The sequence below is a fragment of the Centropristis striata genome, chromosome 6, assembly GCF_030273125.1.
Source record: "Centropristis striata isolate RG_2023a ecotype Rhode Island chromosome 6, C.striata_1.0, whole genome shotgun sequence".
NCBI classification, from domain to species: domain Eukaryota; kingdom Metazoa; phylum Chordata; class Actinopteri; order Perciformes; family Serranidae; genus Centropristis; species Centropristis striata.
In genome coordinates, this window is record NC_081522.1 from 16750164 (window position 1) to 16772030 (window position 21867).

The 21867-nt window shown below is 39.8% G+C and overlaps 1 protein-coding gene across 2 annotated transcripts; it reads left to right on the plus strand.

The window, feature by feature from the left end:
* The first annotated feature begins 1227 nt into the window (after nt 1–1227).
* Nucleotides 1228–21686, plus strand: nr1h4 (nuclear receptor subfamily 1, group H, member 4). 2 transcript variants are annotated; one of them, XM_059335921.1, is made up of 10 exons: nt 1228–1555; nt 4981–5149; nt 12945–13316; nt 15465–15605; nt 16673–16839; nt 16938–17036; nt 17683–17782; nt 17895–18041; nt 19251–19364; nt 20231–21686. In XM_059335921.1, exons 2-10 carry the CDS (start codon nt 5053–5055, stop codon nt 20467–20469), a joined length of 1476 nt encoding a protein of 491 aa, XP_059191904.1. In that variant the 5' UTR covers nt 1228–1555; nt 4981–5052; the 3' UTR covers nt 20470–21686. The 2 variants fall into 2 exon arrangements, with proteins under 2 accessions (XP_059191904.1, XP_059191905.1); XM_059335922.1 differs by having other exon boundaries at nt 1246–1555; nt 16697–16839; nt 20231–21684.
* Nucleotides 21687–21867: the final 181 nt, after the last annotated feature.

Here is a 21867-nt window from a genome sequence, read left to right on the forward strand (position 1 = left end):
AAATGTGCTGGTGACATCAGAGGAAAAGTCCAGCTCATTTTTACATTTAAATTATTTACCTGAAGCCTTCATATAGACACAATGTGCCCTTTATACAATATGGATTCTGCCTATCTCCTGTAACAGAATGGGCCGTCCTCATTGCTGTCTGTTTATGTTAGTGAGCTCAAATTAGACACTTTTAAATATTCCAAAGACTGCTCTGTTTCTCATCACATTGTGGTAAACATCCTCTGTCTTATCTGTTTTTATCCGCCCGCTTCATTTTCACCACAGAAGTTAATTACTGGACAGGATATTCCTCACCAGTGTCAGACTAACAAAACTACTGTCGCTTTGAAAGGTGACAGTTAAAGGGAGTGCTTATATTGTGAAATATACACATATAATGATTGCTCCCTTTCACACGTTGATAAAAAATACAAGATCAGACTTTGTTGCTGGCCATATTTGCACAACATGCGGGTGATAATGTCTCTTTCCAGGGTGTGTTTCTGTTTTTTCATGTGTGCGTCACTAACACTATGGTCTGTCTGGAATAAGTAGGTGAAAGGCAGCACCCAATGTCTGTTGTAGTCCTCGTCACATGAAAGTAGTTATTTTGAAATGGGTATAAATGAACCTCACTGACACTCGAAAGAGCGTTGGCTGCTGTACATGTAGTTTATATGTAAATATGTTCTTATGTCCTTTCCTCGAGGCCATCGCTGGCAGCTCATTCCGCACATGCTCTCAAACAGACCAGATAGTCCACAAACAGCCGGCAGCCAATGGCAAAGGTTCTGTTTATTTCAGAGAGACTGACTGTTGACTCAGAAGGGCCTCTTTGGATGGAGCAACAACCCATCAATGATTAAACAATAGGGTTTTTGGACAAATTAAGGATTGTAAAGGCAAGAAGAATTTCCCTTGTGCGTGTTCATCTTAGAGGCTTACAGGTCGAGTACAATGAAAGCGTCAATATAAACAAATCTGGTTCAGACTTTGGTTAATTGACTTTAATGAGTTCAAGGACAGATGGTGTCGATTGCCAAAATCGACCTCGACTGGCTTTCTATAATAACCTTCATTTTTCTCATCCTAAAGACAATATTATTTCAAAAAAATCTGTCAAGTCTAATTGTTCCAATGAAAAGAAGACACGCTGTTTTCATTCAGAGATAAAGAATATAAACTGTTAGACTGATAGCAGCACTTCCAATCGGCTTGCTCACTAACATCAATTATTTGCTAATGACTGGATGTATGTGTGTGTGTGTGTGTGGGTGGGATTTCTGGACTGCTGGAGAATTCATGAGGCAGCCTCTTGTCTTGATGTGAGTTGGAGGAGAGGGGGGCACATTGACAGGAATGGACAGTTTAATTAATAACCACCATCCATTTCTCCCTGACCTCAACTGGTCACACATGCTTTCACTGGAGCCCAGACACAAGCAGTTTAATGTTTATTAGCAAATATTGATTGAGCTGTAGCTCACAGCGTGGATACCAGAAACAAGTCTAAAAAAGAGGAAAGCCAGTGGGCAGGAATTCAACATCAACTGACCAGCATAAGGTAAGAAATATGAGACCGAGTCTGAGCAATATTTTATGTTCACTGGTGAGCGTTCTTATGAGTCCATGGAGTGTCACTGAGTGTGAGGTACGTTTGGCTTTTGTGTGGGTTGTTAGATTGGACTGGAGGTTTCTGAATCCTTGTAGGCTGCTCTTGGATCTCAGGGGAAATTATACTGCGGTAATTAAATATATGTGGTAGGTGAAGTCGGTGAAAGTAATGTTTCACATGTGACCATGTTGTGGCCTTGACACCACAAAGGCCATGGACAACTTTAAACCTTAGTGACCTTCAATACCATCAAACCGCCAAGTAACAAGTCAAGTTTTAACATACAAATAAGTTGCTGAGTGAGACTGAGGGCTGCATAACGTTTAGTGAAATTAAATTAAGAAATCTGAAATCCTGTCTCATGCCTCATGCAGCAATGTTTTCATCAATTTGTCAATTTGAAAAGTCAACTCCAGATGCACCAAATGTTCAAATCTCCCCTCATCCAGGTGTGCTGAATTATGAATCCCACTTGATCATAATTGTTTATTAGCACAGGTAACGCCCCCTAAATATCATAAAAGGGCAGGTGTTGTGCCGTGTGCAAATGTGGCACATACTCAAGCATTGGACATATGATACGAACAAAAGGTTGTAAGAAGCAGAGAAAGAACTTTAAAAAATCTTCTTAAATTACGATTTTTCACAGCGTTAGTATATAAATTTAATATTATTTAATATATAATAATCTACATTTGATCATACAATATTTACGTGGGTTTATTTTAATCTCCCTCAAATTTAACAGTTAAGTTTCCCTGCATTGGACAAACTATTTGTGGACTGTAAGCATGCTTTCTGCCACCCACATAATTAGAACAACTTGTGGATAGGAACAAAAACTCGAAAATTTCCTCTGGGGAAATTCTGAAAGGGCCACAGGGGCTACTGCCGGTGTGTGTACACTATGATGAGATTCTTCAGAGATTTCAAACTATGCCCTTAAACCTCAAAATATGTGTGTGTGTGTGTGTGTGTCTATGTGTGTGTGTTTGTGTGTGTGTGTGTGTGTAATTAAAATCACATAAAGATTTACGTGTGTGTGTGTGTGTGTGTGCGTGCGCATGCGCATGTGTGTGTTTGAAGCATGTGTATGCATGTGTGAGGAGTGTGCGTGTTTCGCGCATGTGTGTGTATCTGTAACTGTAATCACATCAAAGATCAAAGGCAATCAGATCAAAGCAATCAACAGAATTAACTGACACCTGTTAATGAAAGAGTGACAGCAGCCAGAGGTGGACTGAAATTTCTGGCCTCGAACAGAAAGCATTTTTGGCAAAACCATAATACCTATCATTGATCCGACTTCACTTTGAGCGTCCCGAGTTCTTCCTGAACGTCTACATGTGATTTTTTTAAAGAAAAATGAAAAAATAGCTTTGTTAGAGCGATCTAAAAAAACTGTTCCATCTTCGCTTTTTCCGAAATCTCCCTGCGTTTTTAATATGGGAGCCAATGAGGCTGTTGGTGGTTTTGGTGGCGAATCTGTGCGTCGTTCGCCCAAACTATAACTCTGACAGCTTTATCAGAGGATTGTGAGTGAGAAGACAAATTTTCCTACATTTCTATGTATAAATTATTTCTGTAGAGTGGAATTTGCAGCCTGGAGCACAGTTTTCAAATTTATTTTTTGACAATTTTTTCTCTCCCTCTACACTCTGGCGATGGCGATTCCATGCAATACACACCCATTATAATCTCAGAATTTCTCCAAAAATTATCATGGTCATTGAACAGGGATTGATAAAAAACTATATGACCTATCGAAACGCAAATTAATACACCAATACACAAGACTTGTGTCTACTGTTTAAAGTTTAAATGGAGTCTCTAGGTGAAATTATGCTGGAGAAGTAGACGTTTAAAAATCTCCAATTATTGTTCTTTTTCGCTCATTTTTTGTCGGCCGTCCCATTCATTTCAATGCAAAATTTTGGGCAGTTTTTCGCGACTTAAAATTCATATTCTGTAGAGAAAAGTAATAGCACACCGATCCCGATCAAACCGCACGTTTTGATATATAATTAGGGCCTCGGGGCAATCGCATCGAGCACTGGTCCCATACAGCAATAGCTGTAGGGACCAGTGCTCAGTATGTAGACGTTCAGGAAGAACTCGGGACGCTCAAAGTGAAGTCGGATAAATGATAGGTATTATGGTTTTGCCAAAAATGCTTTCTGTTCGAGGCCAGAAATTTGAGTCTGTCCACCTCTGCTGTCACTCTTTCGGAACATTAACAGCTGCAGTTAATTCTGTTGATTGCTTTGATCTGATTGCCTTTGATCTTTGATGTGATTACAGTTACAGATACACACACACACACACACATGCACTAAAGTGCACACACTCCTCACACATGCATATACATGCTTCATACACGCACACACAGGTAACTTTATGTGATTTTAATTACACACACACACACACACGCAGGTAACTTTATGTGATTTTAATTACAAACACACGCACACACACACACACACACAGGTAACTTCATGTGATTTTAATTACACACACACACACACACACACACAGGTAACCTTATGCGATTTTCGCTACACACACACACACACACACACACACAGGTAACTTTATGTGATTTTAATTACAAACACACACACACACACACACACACACACAGATAACTTCATGTGATTTTAATTACACCTATACACACACACACACACACACACACATATTTTGAGGTTAAAGGGCATAGTTTGAAATCTCTGAAGAATCTCATCATAGTGTACACACACCGGCAGTAGCCCTCGTGGCCCTTTCAAAATTTCCCCAGAGGAAATTTTCTAGTTTGTCCTGCAACTCTTAAAGTTGTAGGACTAGTAGCGGGACGAAATTGCGTCCGGAAGAGGAATAAGAAAAAATCCACAGTATAACAGTAGTTAAATATCATATTATTAGGGCCTCGGGGCAATCGCACCGAGCACTGGTCCCATACAGCAATAGCTGTAGGGACCAGTGCTCGGTGCGATTGCCCCGAGGCCCTAATAATATGATATTTGTTTGTTTATCGGTCCCTGCATTAGTGTCTAATTTGTAATTGAATATGTGAGACGAAATATGATAACTGCTCTCACAGGAGGTAGAGAGAAAAGACTCTTTTCATGACTCGCTCTATGGGGGGCCTCGTTGTGGCCTGTCCTCCATCCCTCACCTCTCTGCATGCAGCTACTGAACATCTCATCCCTGTGTGGGAGAGGAGACCTGTCAGGTGTACTGATGTAGAGACTCCTAAGCTGATGTGTAATTACATTGTGGTGCAGGTTTCAGAGGACCCTGCAGACCTGTAAGTGTGTCCAAAAGATTTTCTTCATGGTTCACAAATCTCTCTATTTTAATGTTTTTTTTTACAGAAGTTAAGCAGAAGCTTGCTACTATCCAGTCCAACCTGTGTTTTCTGACTTGGCACCCGACGACCCTCCTGAATGAATGAGTGGGTGGGCCTCGACATCAATGTGGTGGGACCTCTGCAACTCCCACCCAGCGATGAATTCTCCATCTCAGAGAGCTCCCACTTGTTTGGTGAGTCTACTTTGCAGGATCTAGCTCATAGAAAGACCAGAAGAGTCTACAGACACAGTAGTGTTTGGGCTAAATGCTAACGTCAGCATGCTTTTATGTTCACAACTTTTAACATTCTGATGTTAACCAGGCATAATGTTTTCCTAGTCAGTTTTGCGACTATTAAGCACTAAGGTCAGCTGAAGTTGATGGAAATGTCTGATATTAATTTGGTCATAAACCGAAGTATGAAACCAAAATTGTGACCTGATAATGGCACTAGATTCAAAGTCAGGGGATCACCTTAGTTATTACGGTTTAAACAAATTTCATGACTATCCATCCAAAAGTTTTTGAGATAATTCAGACTGGACCAAAGTGGTGGACAGACTGACAAACAGACTGGTATTGCCATCCCTTAGACCATGTCTCCAGTGCAGTGGCGGTTCTCATTTTTGTGCACAATTACTTTTTTATTTTGAAAGTGCAGTACAGTGAGAATGATCTTTTTATTTTATTTACGCAAGCTTTTTATTGCACAAAAAGTGTATGTACACATTCTAGGTTCCTTCTGTATACAATGAGATATTGTTTGAACAAAAAGAAGGTAAGTATTGTTCCGTGGTTCATCGTAATAAATTGATCATTTTATTATTAATTTGACACAGGGGCCACAGCAGAGGCCAAGGGCTTCTTCACAGGGGCAGTGGCCCCTGTCGGCCCCTGTGTAGAACCGCCACTGCCAGTGTGGCTAAAAAATATGCCAATTCTATTTGTGTCTTGTGATGGCACATTGACCTTGACCTTTGACTAATTAATGTAATGAATTTGTCCTAAAGTCTGTGGAGACATTTCCAAATTCAGGAAATTCCCTCAAGGCATTCCTGAGATATCGCTTTCACGAGAAAAGGGTGATGAAGCCGATAAACTAATGCGTCAGCATAACTTTTTGCTGGCACAGAATCTTTAAAAGCAGGGACATGAAAGTGAAAGCGAAAAAATAACTAATGAATGATTGAAATGTCCCATTCTGTCACTCTAAGAGGCTTCAGTACAATCTCAACTGATCCAACTGAAAAAAAAGAAAGACAGGGGAGACCAAAATTGATCATCAGGAATTCCAGGATCACTGTTGCACTTCTATAGCCTGGGTATACCCATACTGCCTTGTGCGCTCGAATTTCATTTCGAATCTCCAGGCAGTCTGGCAACCAGGGCCGTTTCTTAGCCCTGTTTTAGCGATCCAATCACAGAGCGGGGAGGGACGGCAAGACGATGACGCGTACTACTTGGCACTTGGAAGCTTGTAGTTTTCTTACGGATCCAACATGGCTGCTGCAGACGCGAAAATCTCTTTAGGTGGAGATGGTGTTTTAAATAGTTTAGAGCGAAAGTTGAAAGGTCTCTTGGCGGCTCCGCTGTCCCCCGGCTCGTAGCGAGATCACCGGCGTTACGGTAGCGGGGCTATTAGCCACTAGCGGCGATAATCACCGGCGCTACCGTAACACGGGTGATCTCGCTACTAGCCGGGGGACAGCAGAGCCGCTGAGAGACCCGCAGCAGCTTGTTTATTGCCCATAAAATCAGTGGATGTGTGTGGCTGAATGACATGAGGGGGAATAAAGCGTGAAAATAAATAATCTTGCAGACAGCGAGAACTGGAGAAGCAACACAGCAAGCAACACTCTCTCACAGACACACACACAACAAACATCAATTTCTGTTGCTCTACTACGTCATCTGGTATAACTGATCTGATTGGCTAAGAGCTACCTACAGACGCTTTGATAGACATTCTAAGCACCTAATAAACGGCTGCGGAGGATCGTAAACCACACCTCCTCTATGGAGAAATGAATGGCTGGTTTCCAGCCTAAATCTCATTTGAGATTAGTCTGGTGTTAGCCAGGCTAGCACTTCTATATAATTAACAAAAATAAAAATAATAATTAAAATCAAATAATCTGAATCCATTTAGAAGACAATGGTTTGTGCCAATGGAGGGGGACAGTACAACATTTATCTGCTACGGTGTCATACAAAATGTAGTCACAGTCCTGGATAAATCTAGACATTTGAAAACAATCAGAGCACACTTACTATAACCAATCAGATCTTAGAGCATCTTAAAGCAAATACAAACATGCAGGCAGAGAATAATTATCCAACCCATTCAGAAAAAAATATGGATAATCACATTAACCAGTTAACATTACATTATCAGTTAACATCCATTACTGGCTGCAACACCACACAGTAGCAGTCAGCTGGAACCATTGATCATTGGCTCCTTACACACCAGCCAGCTACTTGTAATGGTGTAAAGAAATGTGACTGTGTGGTTAATGAATAGCTGTGGCAACCTTTGTTCCTTTTTGGCTTTCTCAAGCAAGCGGCAAGGAATTCAGTACCTGATCTGCGGCTCTCACGTCTTTAAAGGTTTTCCATCAAAATATATTATAAATGGAAGATGGTTTGTTAGTCAGAGGCGAAGGAAGGACAGATCTACTAAACACAGCTGGACTGTTTGGCTCAGGCAGTAAAGTCTAGTTTGTGTGTTCGGTCGCACAGAGATGGCCATGGTCCAGACCGAGTCTTCACGAGGTCAGTGTTACGTACACTTTACAGGTGTTACATTGGTGTTGAGTGTGTCAGTTTGCTTTATTGACAGGTGTGACTCGATTAGTCTTTTAAATGGTCTTTCTGCTGTTTTCAGAGGGATAATCGTGTTGTGAATATTCCAAATGCAAATAATGATGAAACAACAAATACAAATAACTATACTTGTATCTGTTTCAGCAAGTGTCAGCTTGTTTGGAGAGGAGGTTACATGTCATTCCAAAAGACACAGTGTGCTCTGTGCAAGCGAGTTGTTAATCATTTATGGGTTTATAATATACTGTATGTTGTGCGGGGTGCCGACTACTGCAGAGCAAGTTTCTATTCTAGAAATTTCTAACTTGAAATAAAACTTTTTATGGAGTTTTCCTTATCAAATGTGAGGGTTTAATGATTGAAGTTCTCATGTTGCACCGACTGTAAATCCCCTTGAGACAAATGTATTAAACTAGATTTCTTATGGTATTTGCCTCGCTTCACCATTGTTATTCAAGAACCCAGTCAATATTGTTAACCCTCCTGTTATGTTGTGGGTCAAATTGACCCATTTCAAAGTTTAAGTATAAGTATATCTTTCCAATGTATATAAAAAATGTTTTAACATGCAATTTTTAATGAAAAATTTAGTGAATTATCTTCATTGAACCATGATCTGTGAGAATTAAAGAACACCATTTAACTAAATATTGATTGAAATGGTTAGTAATGGAGTTATTAATGAGATTTAAATAATGTTTAATTTTTGTTTTGTTTTTTGACACTTTTGGATAATTTAACATGACAGGAGGGTTAAGCTGCACTAATCAATATTTTATATGAACAATGACAATGACCAACTGTAACATGAAAGCGGTCTCTAATGATGATGATCCCACAGATAATAGGGCGTCATCTATCCATGCCATATACAGTATACATATAGTGCCTTATGTAGATGAATATGCAGAGCCAAAGTTCACAGGGATGAGTTCCACTTGGAAACTTTTAGCAGGCTGGCATTAGCACTATATGCTGAGCTTAGCACAATAAGCTGCCTCTGTTAGCCTCACATTATGGTGAGCCCAAATGAAATGAAAGAGCTGGAAAACCTGCTTGTATGTTCCTTGCCAGAGAGAGTTGTGTTTAAGATGAGGACGCTACACCATTGCAGTATGTGAATGCAAACACTTCCAGCATGCTAACGTAAATGATACATGAGAAAAAAAGCTAGAAGAAAATAGAACCAAACTCTGGATCTCCACTGTTTTAATCAGACTTTAGAAGCAAAAGTAAAACAAGATGATTCAATTACTGAATCAAATTGTAGTTACAAAACCACAGAGGCAAGGTCGAACTTATTGTAATGCTCTCCTGATGTACACGTTTTTTTATTTTTTTATTTGGTATTTTCAGTGTCACAGTGTATGAGATGCTTCATAGTTTCATCCCCTCTTGTGACCTGTTGGGTCAGGGAAAAGTGTTTGTATAGCTTAATATAGAAGTGTTTCTTATAATTATAATAAAATTACCGTACCAGTGGGCACTTTGACACTACTGTTTCATCAAAATAGAGACCAGAAACAGATACATAGAAAAAAACATGTGAACCTCTTGAGGGTGGCTGTGGCTCGGTTGGTAGAGCGGTCGCCCATTGATCCCTGACTGCGGCAGCCTACATGTCGAATTATGTCTTTATGTCTTTTGGGCAAGATACTGAACCCCAAATGTTGCGTTCATTGGTGTATGAATGAATTCCCAATGGTGGCAGGTGGCGCCACCAGTATGAATGTGTGTGTGAATATATATATACTCTTAAGATTACATGTTCATGTGAATGTTGGGTTAGCAGCTCATCACACTGCCTTTTTATAAACTTTCTTTTTATTTCAGTTCAGTATGGACATTACATCTGAACATATCTTGTGAACGTAGTAACTTGACACACAGTAAAAGTACAAAAGACATTCTAAAAAAAACATCACAAAGTATATCTTTCAAAGATTTTTGATCTTTCTGAAGGACACTTGGCATTTAAAAGTAAACTGACTAGTTCTGACGTAACATTATTCCAGAGCTAATTCGACTGCTAATTTGACTGCTTTCTGATACTTTAGCTTAGCTAAAGTTATTGGAACTCCCTCCAAGCACCAGCCAAATGCAAGTCCGTTTCCTTCAACTGATTTATTTCGGGCGTCATTCATCCATCTCAAAATCCAACCAACCAACAAAATTGGTTCCTTGGTCACATCTTATTATGGTGATGACTGTTCTCAAGGCATTGATAAATGCATCAGCTGTCAAGTCATCAATCGTCTCTATGTGTATGGCCCTTGAACATAAACAGGTAAGTAAGAGACCATATCTTTTCAGATCCTTCCTTCCATCTTTAACATGTTGTTTCGATCCGATCTTGTGGTAGGTCGGCCATTCTTTGTTCCTCAATACATCTTCTGTACCTTCTGCACTTAACACATTTAAAGATGTGCGAAGAGACTGCACAGCTGCATCCAAGTATCCACCACCCATTAGCTCGCAGTTCATTCATTGTCATTCCACGACCTTGATGATGAACCTTTTCGTGAAAATGTTGATGAGTAGAACTGAGATGTGGCTGCTCTTTGGAAGGATTGCTGGATGTTTCACATATGGGTGAAGTGTGGCTTGACTTAGGCGTCCTCCCACCCTTCGGATCCCTTCTTCATTCAAGAAAGGACTTAAAGTATACAGCTTACCTTCTTTGGTCTTCGTACCTGCTTTCTCAGGTTTCAGGCTCTTTATCTCATCTGAGAATGCTTCCTTTTGAACTAACTTGATTATAGCAAGTTCTGCTTCTTCTCTCTCTTTTAGGTTTGTACTTACGTTAGTTATTGGCTTCATCCCTTTGTATTTTTTACCAGTTGTTACAATTTAGCAACTGCTTTTACGGCTCTTGACCAATCAGAGAATTTTTGTAGGCGATCCAATGATCTTTCTTCCTTTGCCTTAGTGTTAAACACAAAGGCTTTGCGAAGTTCAGGATCATCTTCTTCTCCCATTTTGTATTCTCTGTCGGGAAGCTCCTTTTGCCACAGAAACGTTGGTCCTTGGAACCAGTTTGAAGCTTTCAGTTGCTCAGCAGTCAAACCTCGAGAGGCCTGATCTGCAGGATTGTTGTCAGAAGCAACATAGGCCCATTGTTCAGGCTTCGTACTTGACTTGATTCTCTGTATGGGGTTGGCTACAAACACCTGAAACCTTCTGCTGTCATTGTTTATGTAGCCGAGAACAACCGAGGAATTCCGTCCAAAAGAACTCTTGCATACCTTGAATTTCCAGTTAATTTTGCATGTCGCTGATTCGAACTGCAACAACTGCAGCAGAGAGTTCCAGTTGAGGTATAGTTGTGACTTTGGTTGGTGAAACCCTCGACTTTCCCATCACCAGACAGCAATGAACATTGTTTGCCTTATTATGGGCTCGAAGGTAAGTACATACACCGTATCCAGAGACACTTGCATCAGCGAAACTGTGAAGCTCATACCTTTTGATGTTGCCAAAGGTTGATGGTACGTAGCATCGATTAATTTGCATTTCTGCTAGCTTGGGTAGGTCTCTTATCCAGGACTCCCACTGAGGTCTTAGGGTTTCTGGAAGTTCCTCATTCCAAGCCATCTTCTCTCTGCACATTTTCTAGAGTATCTATTTCCCCAGAAGTACAAAAGGTGCCATGAACCCCAAAGGATCATACACAGAGGCTACAGTAGACAGCACACCTCTTCTTGTTAGTGGATTCGATTTTACTTCAACTCTGAACTTGAATGAGTCGGATGTGATGCACCATTCTACTCCAAGAGCTTTTTCCATATGTGGTAAACTTAAGGCCATATCTAGATCTTTGACTGCAATGCATTCCTCTTCTGGGATGGTCGCCATCACGCTCTCACTGTTCGAAACAAACTTGTGCAGCCTCAACTTGCCAGTGCAGAAAATGTATTCACAAGTTGAATGGCTTCCCTCTCAGTTTGAATGCTTGCCAGACCATCGTCTACATAAAAATGTATTTGAATGAAGCTTATGGTGTCTTCACTGACCTGACCTCGCCCTTGTGTTGCCAGATGTTTTAGGCCGAAGTTGGCACAGCCAGGAGACGAGGCTGCTCCAAATAAGTGGACCTTCATCCTGTAGATCGATGGTGTGCCTTCCAGGTTTCCATTCTCCCACCATAGAAATCTTAGGTAATCTTGATCTTCCTTTTTAACGTGAAACTGGTGGAACATTCGACAACATAGTCTAGACTGGGATTTCTGTGGCCAACAATGTTCCATCCAAGGTCTGTTCGCTGTGCATAAGGCTGATCTTCCATGCCAGACACTACTTCCCTAGGAAGTAGGGCTTGTGAGCAGTTATACCCAATGAGCAGACCTACTTTACAATCTTGCAAAGGTGCAATTACTTCTTTGAAATGTTGCAGATGAGACCATGCCTTTGCAGTTTCATCTGTTGGTATGTGATTTCTGTTGGCTGGAATAAAGTCACGAGTGTAGACTGGTGGTAAGGAGATTTTTTTACTGGTGTAAAACCCTCTGACTTGCAAGTCTGATGCTTTCTGAGAACTTACTTCTGTGGTTTTTGTCGTCATTGTAGAGAGCTTAAGCTTGACTTGTTCTTTATTTGTTTCTATTTCTATTGTTTCTATATTTGTTCTTTTACATTGTTCATGCTTCCCGGGAATTCTGCTATACTCCACACGCATCCGAGAGCAGCCAAACAAGACTTGGGTTACTTAGTTCACCTTCAAAATAAAAGCATTATAATGTATACCAAATAAAATAACATTTAAAGAAACAAATACAACTTAAATTAATTCATTTATCTGTTGCAATAAATTGGCAACAGTTACAGTTATATTGTATTTTGTTATATCAGATTCACTAAGTGTTTGTGAAAGTTCTTTCTTTACCCTTAAAAGTAGTAGTATTAGTAGTTTAATCTGAGCTCAGGGTTAATTTACATGTTTTTTCCAAAGCTTTAGCCTATATTTCTCGATGTTTAAAATGAGTTTTCTCAGCTGAAATGGATTTGGTTCTACAACAAATAGCAACTAAGCTATCTGCACATACTAAGAAGGCCACTAGATAAATCAAATTCTCAGAAAAAAAAGCCAGAAAATGGACCTTGAGTTGAGATTTTTTTTTGTACATGCTGTGTTTAATCAGTTTCATAATTCCTCTCCCACTAGATATCCTGGCAGATCAAGACAGTCCTCTCCTGCAGGATCCCGACATCTTCAACAGCTATCCCAGCATGCAGTACCAGTCCATGGAGCCGACCATGCCTTCCACACCATACTACTCCAGTGAGAACTACTATCCTCAGTACAATGGAGACGAATGGTACTCACACACAGGGATATATGAACTGAGAAAGGGACCTCTGGAGGTTGGCTATGATGCTGAGATGGAGGAGGTGTCTGCTGTGGTGCCTGTGGCGTGTAAGAGGACTCGGCACATGTCGCACGCTGGAAGGGTCAAAGGGGAGGAACTGTGTGTGGTGTGTGGAGACAAGGCCTCTGGATACCACTATAATGCTCTCACCTGTGAGGGTTGTAAAGGTGAGGGAAGTGACACAAATGTGCGGGATAAGAAATGCAGAACTGGTGGGATTTTTTACTTTGCTCTGTTTGAGATTTGTCTGCATTTGCTTGCAAAATGCAAAGTCTGAGTGTCTGGGTTTGTGCTGTTTAAATAACAAGTCCAGGCTCAGACGAAGGCTACGCTAGTGTCGATTGACCTTTGACTGACATTGAAAAAATGATGTTATTGTCTTTGGCTGTTGACTTTAGGGGCCACCCATGACAGGGATGTCCATATCTGCTTTCCAAACAGCAGCTGGTGATTTAATACATTCGTCATTTGTAATTAATACAAGAGCCTCGGTCATGCCGTTTATGAAGCCGGACCAAGGGGCAGATAAGTGACAGCTCTTTGTCAGGAATATGTTTTAGTGCTGCATCTGATTTCCTGTTTGTGTGTGCTTTTGATAAAAAAATAGATTAAGAGTTGTTTAATCATACTTTCCGACTAATACACAGCTGTACACTGTGGCATAATGCTGTTGATTACATATCTAAAGGAGTACTTCACCAGCAAAATGACCATTTCTCAATGACCAAGTAAATGGGTGCTGTGTTTAACAACAGCTATATCAAGACATCTGTTTACAACTCTAACACAACTAGTGCAGTACAATGCAGGATTCATTTTCATGTTTTCTGTTAGAATCAGCTCTGATTTTGACTTCTTGAAGAAAGATTGAAGAGAGAAAAAAAGGATATATAAATCACAATCAGAATATTTTTTATTGCCAAGCAAGTTTTCACATCCAAGGAATTTTGGAAAATAACTGAAAAGTACTATATATAATTATGGATTAAGGAAACAAGTACTTCGAGTCAAGAAACAGCTGCATAAATAGAAAATAAAAGAAGAATAAAAAAGAATAAGAATACAATGAAGAATAAAAAAAGTCATCATACAAACAATATTTAAACAGTAGAAGTATAGGAAATATTAAAAATGAACCCCAGTGGTGACAGTGGACTTGTGGCCTTTAGCTGCTCCCCCTTGTGTTGTTATGACACTGTGAATTTGCTGTGATTCCTGCCAAACCACAAGGTGAATGGATATGAGTGTAATTCCACACCTGTGAGGTTGGACAATGCCAGGAGTGCGCCGGCTGGCCTGTCCTGCCGTTCCACTGAGAATAGGTTCAGGTCTACCCGGCACTGCTGTCAGATTGGGTTCCCTCTCAGCTTTCTGCAGTACAAAGCAGGAGCAACCTGAGCTCAGTTACGCTAATGCCTGTCATTCTGCTTAATGTTCTGTGTCAGAATGTCTAATAACTGTTCCAAAGTTATCCAGTGTGTGAGTGTGTGTGTGTGTGTGTGTGTGTGTGTGTGTTTTGTTCTGCTGCTCTCCCTGACTGGGACATTGCCAGCCCGGCTCAAAGGATTCTCCCTGTGACATTATTAGAGCAATGTGTAACCTACACATTTCATTTATATCACATTGTCGATTATTCTTTACAGAGCTGTTTATAAAATGTAAAACTATGATCAATCAGTATGCAGATGGCCTCATTCAGACTGTCTAATATATGTGTATTATTATTCCATAATTATCCCTGATACATATTTGTGGAAGCAGTCATTTACTGTTGCTGTTGGCATTAAATGTAGTTTGAAAGATGTGTAAAAAGTACAACCTGGTGTCGAAGTGGGGGTGGATATAAGTGGGTACATATAGGAATGACAAGGACATAGGTTTAAATGTGGATAGTTGGACGCCGAAAGTGGGGTACACATTGGTTGGTCAAGAGAATGTACAATGCGTGACATGACTGAATATAAGAGGAGGATTGAGAAAGTGGTGTAAAATTATGAGGATAGGACAGGGAAGTCTACACAGAAGAAAACAAATGTAGAATTTGAAGGGAAAATGTCTAACAACTTTTTAAATACATGTGTATTTAAAAAGAAACTGGATAGTGTTGAACCTTGTTCAATAAAAATACAATACTATACAATCTGAAATGTATAAAGTAGTATTAAATAAGAATAATTAAGAACAAGTTCCTCTAGAATTAACTTTAAAACAGAATATACTGAATGTATTCCATAATGTACAAAAAGTCTTGGCTTCGTATCAACATCTTCTGTACCTGGCTTATGAGAAAACCCTGTTTTGTCGACCATGTTCAGGTTTCTTCAGACGGAGCATAACCAAGAATGCTGTGTACAAATGCAAGAGTGGCGGAAACTGTGAGATGGACATGTACATGCGCAGGAAATGCCAGGAGTGTCGGCTAAGAAAGTGCAAGGAGATGGGCATGCTGGCTGAATGTGAGTATCTGTGGTTCCTGTTAATGCTGACAAAATGCTAAAACAATTTAAGAATTATGAACATATGTCTGTTTAACGTCAGGCAACAAACAACTGATTTACACCGTCCACATGCACACACTACTGTCTGTATTATACTGTCAAAGGCTAAGACCTCATTTTCCATTCTGACGTGGCATGAATGTCACATATCAAACAATAGAAAGCTTGTGTTACTGTTACAGGAATAGAAGCAATTAAACAGACACCTTAAGATCCATTTAGAGAAATTAGCACCTTCAAAGTGTCTGCTGTCATTCATGTCATGAGTTTGCTTTGAAGTGTCATATTCTTAATATTCACATCTTTCTATTTGGGAATGTAGTCTTCTGTATTTTCATAAATTGAGCATACTTTAGTATGAAAACAGAGCTTGTAAATGTGAAGGTGAGTCCGTGGAGGGCGATTAGTTATTGGGTCTATTAAGAGCTGTCAGTAGAAAAGAACAGGAGGACGGCCTGGACTCCAGTTACTCATAAATAGTGCAGGCAAGTTGTGATGAATTTTGCAGGGCGGCAGGCGTTCATGACTCTACCCGCTGGAGCAATAAGAGCTCAGCAAATAAGACTTTTGGAGTCCTAGTGTGAAATTTGGCTTTCCTCACTTTTCCTCTCAAGTCTTGTTTAAAGAGAGAAATTTGTTAAATAGAAACATAAAAGACTAATGAAGTTTTACATTAGTGTTAGAACTGGTTATTATAACTACGGATGCAGAAGATCAAATAAACACGTAATTATATCATTGAACAGACATTAGCACAGTAGATCTAAATGAAACAAGGCAATTAATGAATAAAAGTAATAGTTATGCAATGAGTTAAATGTAAACTGTGACTTGTGGATCACTGACATGTATAGATAGTTACACTGGATATAATATATGATGTTAAAATATTAATGGCAGAAAATTGCTCACTTCACTTCACTAGGCATTATTGGTATTAATATTAATATAGCCTCATTGTAAATGGAAATGTACATTTACAAAAGCTGTTGAATAAAGAGCTTTGAGGTATTTAACACACATAGTGAAGCCTTCATCACCACTGGCAGGCCTGCTGACAGAGATCCAGTGTAAGTCCAAAAGGCTGCGGAAGAACACCAAGTCCTCCCCGGGACAGTCGACCGGAGACGAGACAGAGGTGGCAGACAACACGGATAACAAACAGGTTACCTCAACCACCAAACTGTCGAAGGTAATCACAACCATTGCCAAGTCTGGAAAACTTGCTGTTTTTCCATCTACATTTTCTCCATATTCACTCAACTTAACTTTATGATGTTTTCTGTTCAGGAAAAAGTGGAACTCACCAAAGAGCAGCGGGCACTTGTGAAAGCCATCGTAGATGCTTACAACAGACATCAAATTCCTCAGGACGTGACCAAAAAATTGGTACATTCCCCTCACTATCACTTCAAATTTTACTTTTCTTGAATTACTTGAACTATGGACATTAAAGGAGCAGACTGTCCTCGTGAGCGGTTTGTAGTGTGTCCTTCAAAAAGTAATGCGTTGGAATTTGTAGGTTTTGCACAAAATTTGAACCATTGACAAAGCAAAGTAATATCAGTATTAAAAACCTGTTTTAAACAGCAATCGTAATTGGGGTTGTCTTTATCAAGATTTTCACCCACAATCCCGATCCAAGCTCTTTAATATTGAGTATCTGCCTATCCAATACTTATTTTTTCCTACCTATATAACAGAGCTGCACAGTGTTCACCTCAAGTACATTAAAGTTAGTTCAGTTTCTTAACACATTACATAGTACAACCCTTACATAGACATGAAAATCTTACTTTTTACAAAATAGAACCTGATAAAGTAAATCCAGTAGATGAGTTCCTGGAAACTGGCAACAGATAGTGTAGCTCATATACACAAAGACACCATGCTCGTTACAGAAATATACATGATGACATGCTTAGACCTCTGATGCCACTATAACCAAACTGAATAGAGTTTATACCGCTTGATCTGTGTTCTCTCTGTTGTTTTGATCTTTTTCAGTGCTGTTTACTCTTGTTTTTCCCTCCAGCTACAAGAACAGTACAGCGCAGAGGAAAACTTCCTCCTATTGACAGAAATGGCAACAAGTCAAGTTCAAGTTCTCGTGGAGTTTACAAAAAATATTCCAGGTAATGTTTCATAGTTTGCAAATCTTACAGAATAAAGACTTGTTTAATATTAGGACCATGCATGAGAACATAATGCTGGATCATGTCATGAGTGGTTTGACGCCTCTGGCAGGCTTCCTCTCTCTGGATCGGGAGGATCAGATCGCTTTGCTGAAGGGTTCGGCTGTGGAGGCCATGTTTCTGCGCTCAGCTCAGGTTTTAAGCAAAAAATTGCCCAAAGGACACACACAAGTTTTGGAAGAGAGGATACGCAAGAGTGGTGAGTCAACTGAAGTGAGCAGTAGAATGATACAACATACTGCACTTTTTTTTCTCAAGCTACAACAGCCAGACGATGCAACCCGAATATTCTTATGGTTCTTTTGGCAAAACTTTTAAAATGTAATTGCCCTCAAAATAGCATTACTCCTCATTCATGACCTTCAAGAGTCTTTGGTTCTATCAGGAGGCTGCACTTGCAGCATCATGATATTTGTAGTTCCACCTGCAGTTGAGTAGCCAGGTCTAGTCAGATCCTCCTTTAATAATTCATCTGCCTGATCTGTGTGATGCAGCGGGGACATGTGTGCTGACCTGTTGATCTCTGGCTGGGTGTAGGTTACACATGCACACACACATACTCACTGGGTACAGTTTCACTTGGCTTAGGTGTGTTGGGGCACGCTAACAAGTAAAGGAGAGCATTTGAAGCAAACCCAGCTCTTCAGTGGCATTTGTTTTAATTTATTAAAACATATTTTAGTTGCTTCTGCCATGGAAATGTTTCAGCACATATACAGCCTCTATTTACCCATAACTCCCATATCAAATAGTTTACTCCTTAGTGGTTTTAAGAGATCCTTTTTATGTATGCATGGTGTCATTATGTCAACCAGGTTGGACAGTTAGACAGACAGTGATGGCCGGAGTGTGTGTGAGTCACTGGGTCCCTCAGCGCAGCTCTGGTGTGAATGGTGGGGATAAGAGACATTCACACTAAAGGCCAGTCTGGGAGAATAAGGGAGCAAAGCTGTCTGAAGAGACCATTGTTTCTTATCAAAACATCAAGAGTGCTATTGTACACTTCTCTCCCTCTGAGCCCCACTGGCATTTCTGAATGCTTGATGATCAATCCGAGCAGACAGACACCCTCTGCTAGTTTGAAGAGCGGCGAAAGTAGTGTGCACAAACTGAAGCAAACAGCTGAAATTATAGAGAGAGTAGTTTGTAATGAGGTATAAAAAATATCAATATGTGAAATATTCCTTCAACAATTTACTCCTGCTTTTTTCTCTGCCGTGTGTTTTTAACCGCTATCTGAGTGAGGCATTGTTAATGTGTTACTGTAAGCGACGACAAACACCTCATGTCGTTGTTTCTCATCACTGATCCAAGATCTGTCCTTGACTTTACGTAATGATGGAGTTTTAACAAGCAGCTTGATTGTGCCCATACACCACTCATTTTTTGACTGCATCTTTATCTGCAGGTATATCAGAGGAATTCATGACACCCATGTTCAACTTTTACAAAAGCATCGGTGAACTCAACATGGCGCTGGAGGAACAGGCTCTCCTCACCGCCATAACCATCCTGACACCAGGTGAGCTGGTGTAGCAGCCTGCACTAACCCCCCGCCAAGCTTTACCCAGGGTTAAAGTGGGATAGCCCAAGATATACCACACTTTAACCCCCAGTATAGTCTGGGGAGGAGGTATATTTTGGGCTAGCTTTCAATATTTTTTTTGGGTAACGCTTTATATTAAGGTCCTTGTAATAACCATTAATTAACAAGTAATAAGGCCCTTGTAAGTCCTTACAAGATGCTTATTAACATTATTGTGTGTTTATAAGCTTATATAAGCGGCTGTGGCTCAGTTGGGAGAGTTGGTTGGCCCCCAACCGAAGGGTTGCGATGGTCGATCCCTGACCATCGCAGCCTACATGTCGAAGTATCCTTGAGCAAGATACTGAACCCCAAATTGATCTCGATGTGCTGTGTTCATCGGTGTGTGAATGAATTCCCAATGGTGGCAGGTGGGACCGTTTAGGGTAGCCTCTGCCACCAGTATGAATGTGTGTGTGAAAGGGTGAATGAGCGCAGTCTGTAGTGTAAAGCGCTTTGAGTGGTCACAAAGCGACTAGAAAAGCGCTATATAAGTGCAGGTCCATTTACCCATCCATTTACCATAAGTGTTAATAATGGCATTACAAACACCCATGACCCACCCATAATGTCTTTGCCATGCCTTTATTAATCTTATTTTGTTTTCTTATTGATATTAAAATAGACTTTATTGCTCATCTATAACTATGCTTTTTGCAACTACCAGATCTAAAGCGAGAACAATGCCTTATTACTTGTTAATTAATGGTTATTAAGGACCTTATTATAAAGCGTTACCTTAAAAGGTGTGTTTTTCTATATTTTGTTGATATTCTTAAAGGCTGATGTATCATCCTCCCCAGATCGGCCTTACGTGAAGGATCATGGGGCTGTCGAGAGACTTCAGGAGATGATGTTGGATGTGCTGAGGAAGCTGTGTGTCCTGCAGCACCTGCAGGAGCCGCAGTACTTTGCTCGTCTCTTGGGCCGCCTGACGGAGCTGAGAACACTCAACCATCAACACGCAGAGATGCTCACGTCCTGGAGAATGAACGACCACAAATTTACACCGCTGCTGTGTGAGATCTGGGATGTGCAGTGACACACAGGGATGATAACATGAACATTTCAACTAGCAAGAAAAGTCATAGTGCATATTTATACTGGATGATATGAGGACATGGAGAGGAATCCCTGCAGCACCTGTTGATGGCATTAGACATGAATCTGTGTTTATTTTGCTCATGGATTTTTTATTTACCATGTGATTCAGCCAACTCAGACTTGTCTAATGTTTGAGATGTTATTACAGGGTTTTTAGTTCAAAGAGGAAACTGTTTAAAAGTTGGGATTTGGCATACTACTACATGCAAAATGTTTCAAGTCCCAATGTGATAAGTTTTGAAAAGTACAAACACTGAAACTTATTCAGAGCAAATATGGTGCTCATTAGAAGTGTAAAGTTAGGATTACATTGAGTTTGATAATGGCTTGGCATATTTTTTATTTGTGAAACTCATAGTACTTTCTACATTTACTTGCTGTAAGCATACAAAATTTGTGCGTTCTGACTCCAAAAAATGGACAGGAAAAAGATTTGCATTGGAACATTTATAGCTAATTTTCATACATAGAGACATAATATCTGGGACATCTGGAAAAAAATATTTTCTGTCCTCTTTAAATGGATAGTCTGGATATTCTGATGTGGTGTTGTCAGTGTGTTACCTACAAGAGATGATGATCAGTTTAAGTGTACAGTATATTTGTAATATTTTGCCTGCCATCAGAACACCCCGTTTACATTCAAACAGGTGAACTGAAGCCATATGCTCTCATCAAAGCCGCCAGATTCCTTTTAAAAAACTCAATTCTTTTGTGAATTTGATGAATCCAATCTAAACCTTTAACACACCAAAGTCAAACAATAACGCAAACAAACTAACTGATAGAGACAGTGGTAGATCTCAACTCCAAATTATGTCAGGTAAAATTTGTTTTTTTCCTCCAAACTATCCCTTTAATCTTTTTGAAACTTTAGTTCAATAAACTAAACTGAATTATCTTCAAATTACTGCAAAAATATAGACTAAATGTTAAAATATTATTGTCCCTGATAAAATATGGCATTAGACTTTGTAACCCACAACAACAACAACAACAACAACTAACAAAAACAATGACTTTTTATGCCTTATTTATGCCTACATTTAATCTTCTGCTAATATTTTATTTCAGTGGGGTATCAGAACAAATGCACCCCAGTTACAGGACCATAACTGTGTTTTTGCATGTTTTTAGCCAATTTTCTATGATTAAAGAATTTTTAACACTGCTGCTGACCATTTTAATGTATACTGTTACAGTTATGAATTGGTTTGAGTTTTAGAGTTCCTCCATTTCTTTCTTTCTTTCTTTCTTTCTTTCTTTCTTTGGTAGTAATAGCTGTTGCGAGGACCCATATTTAGTTACAGCGGTTAACTTTGCATGTCAGACAACG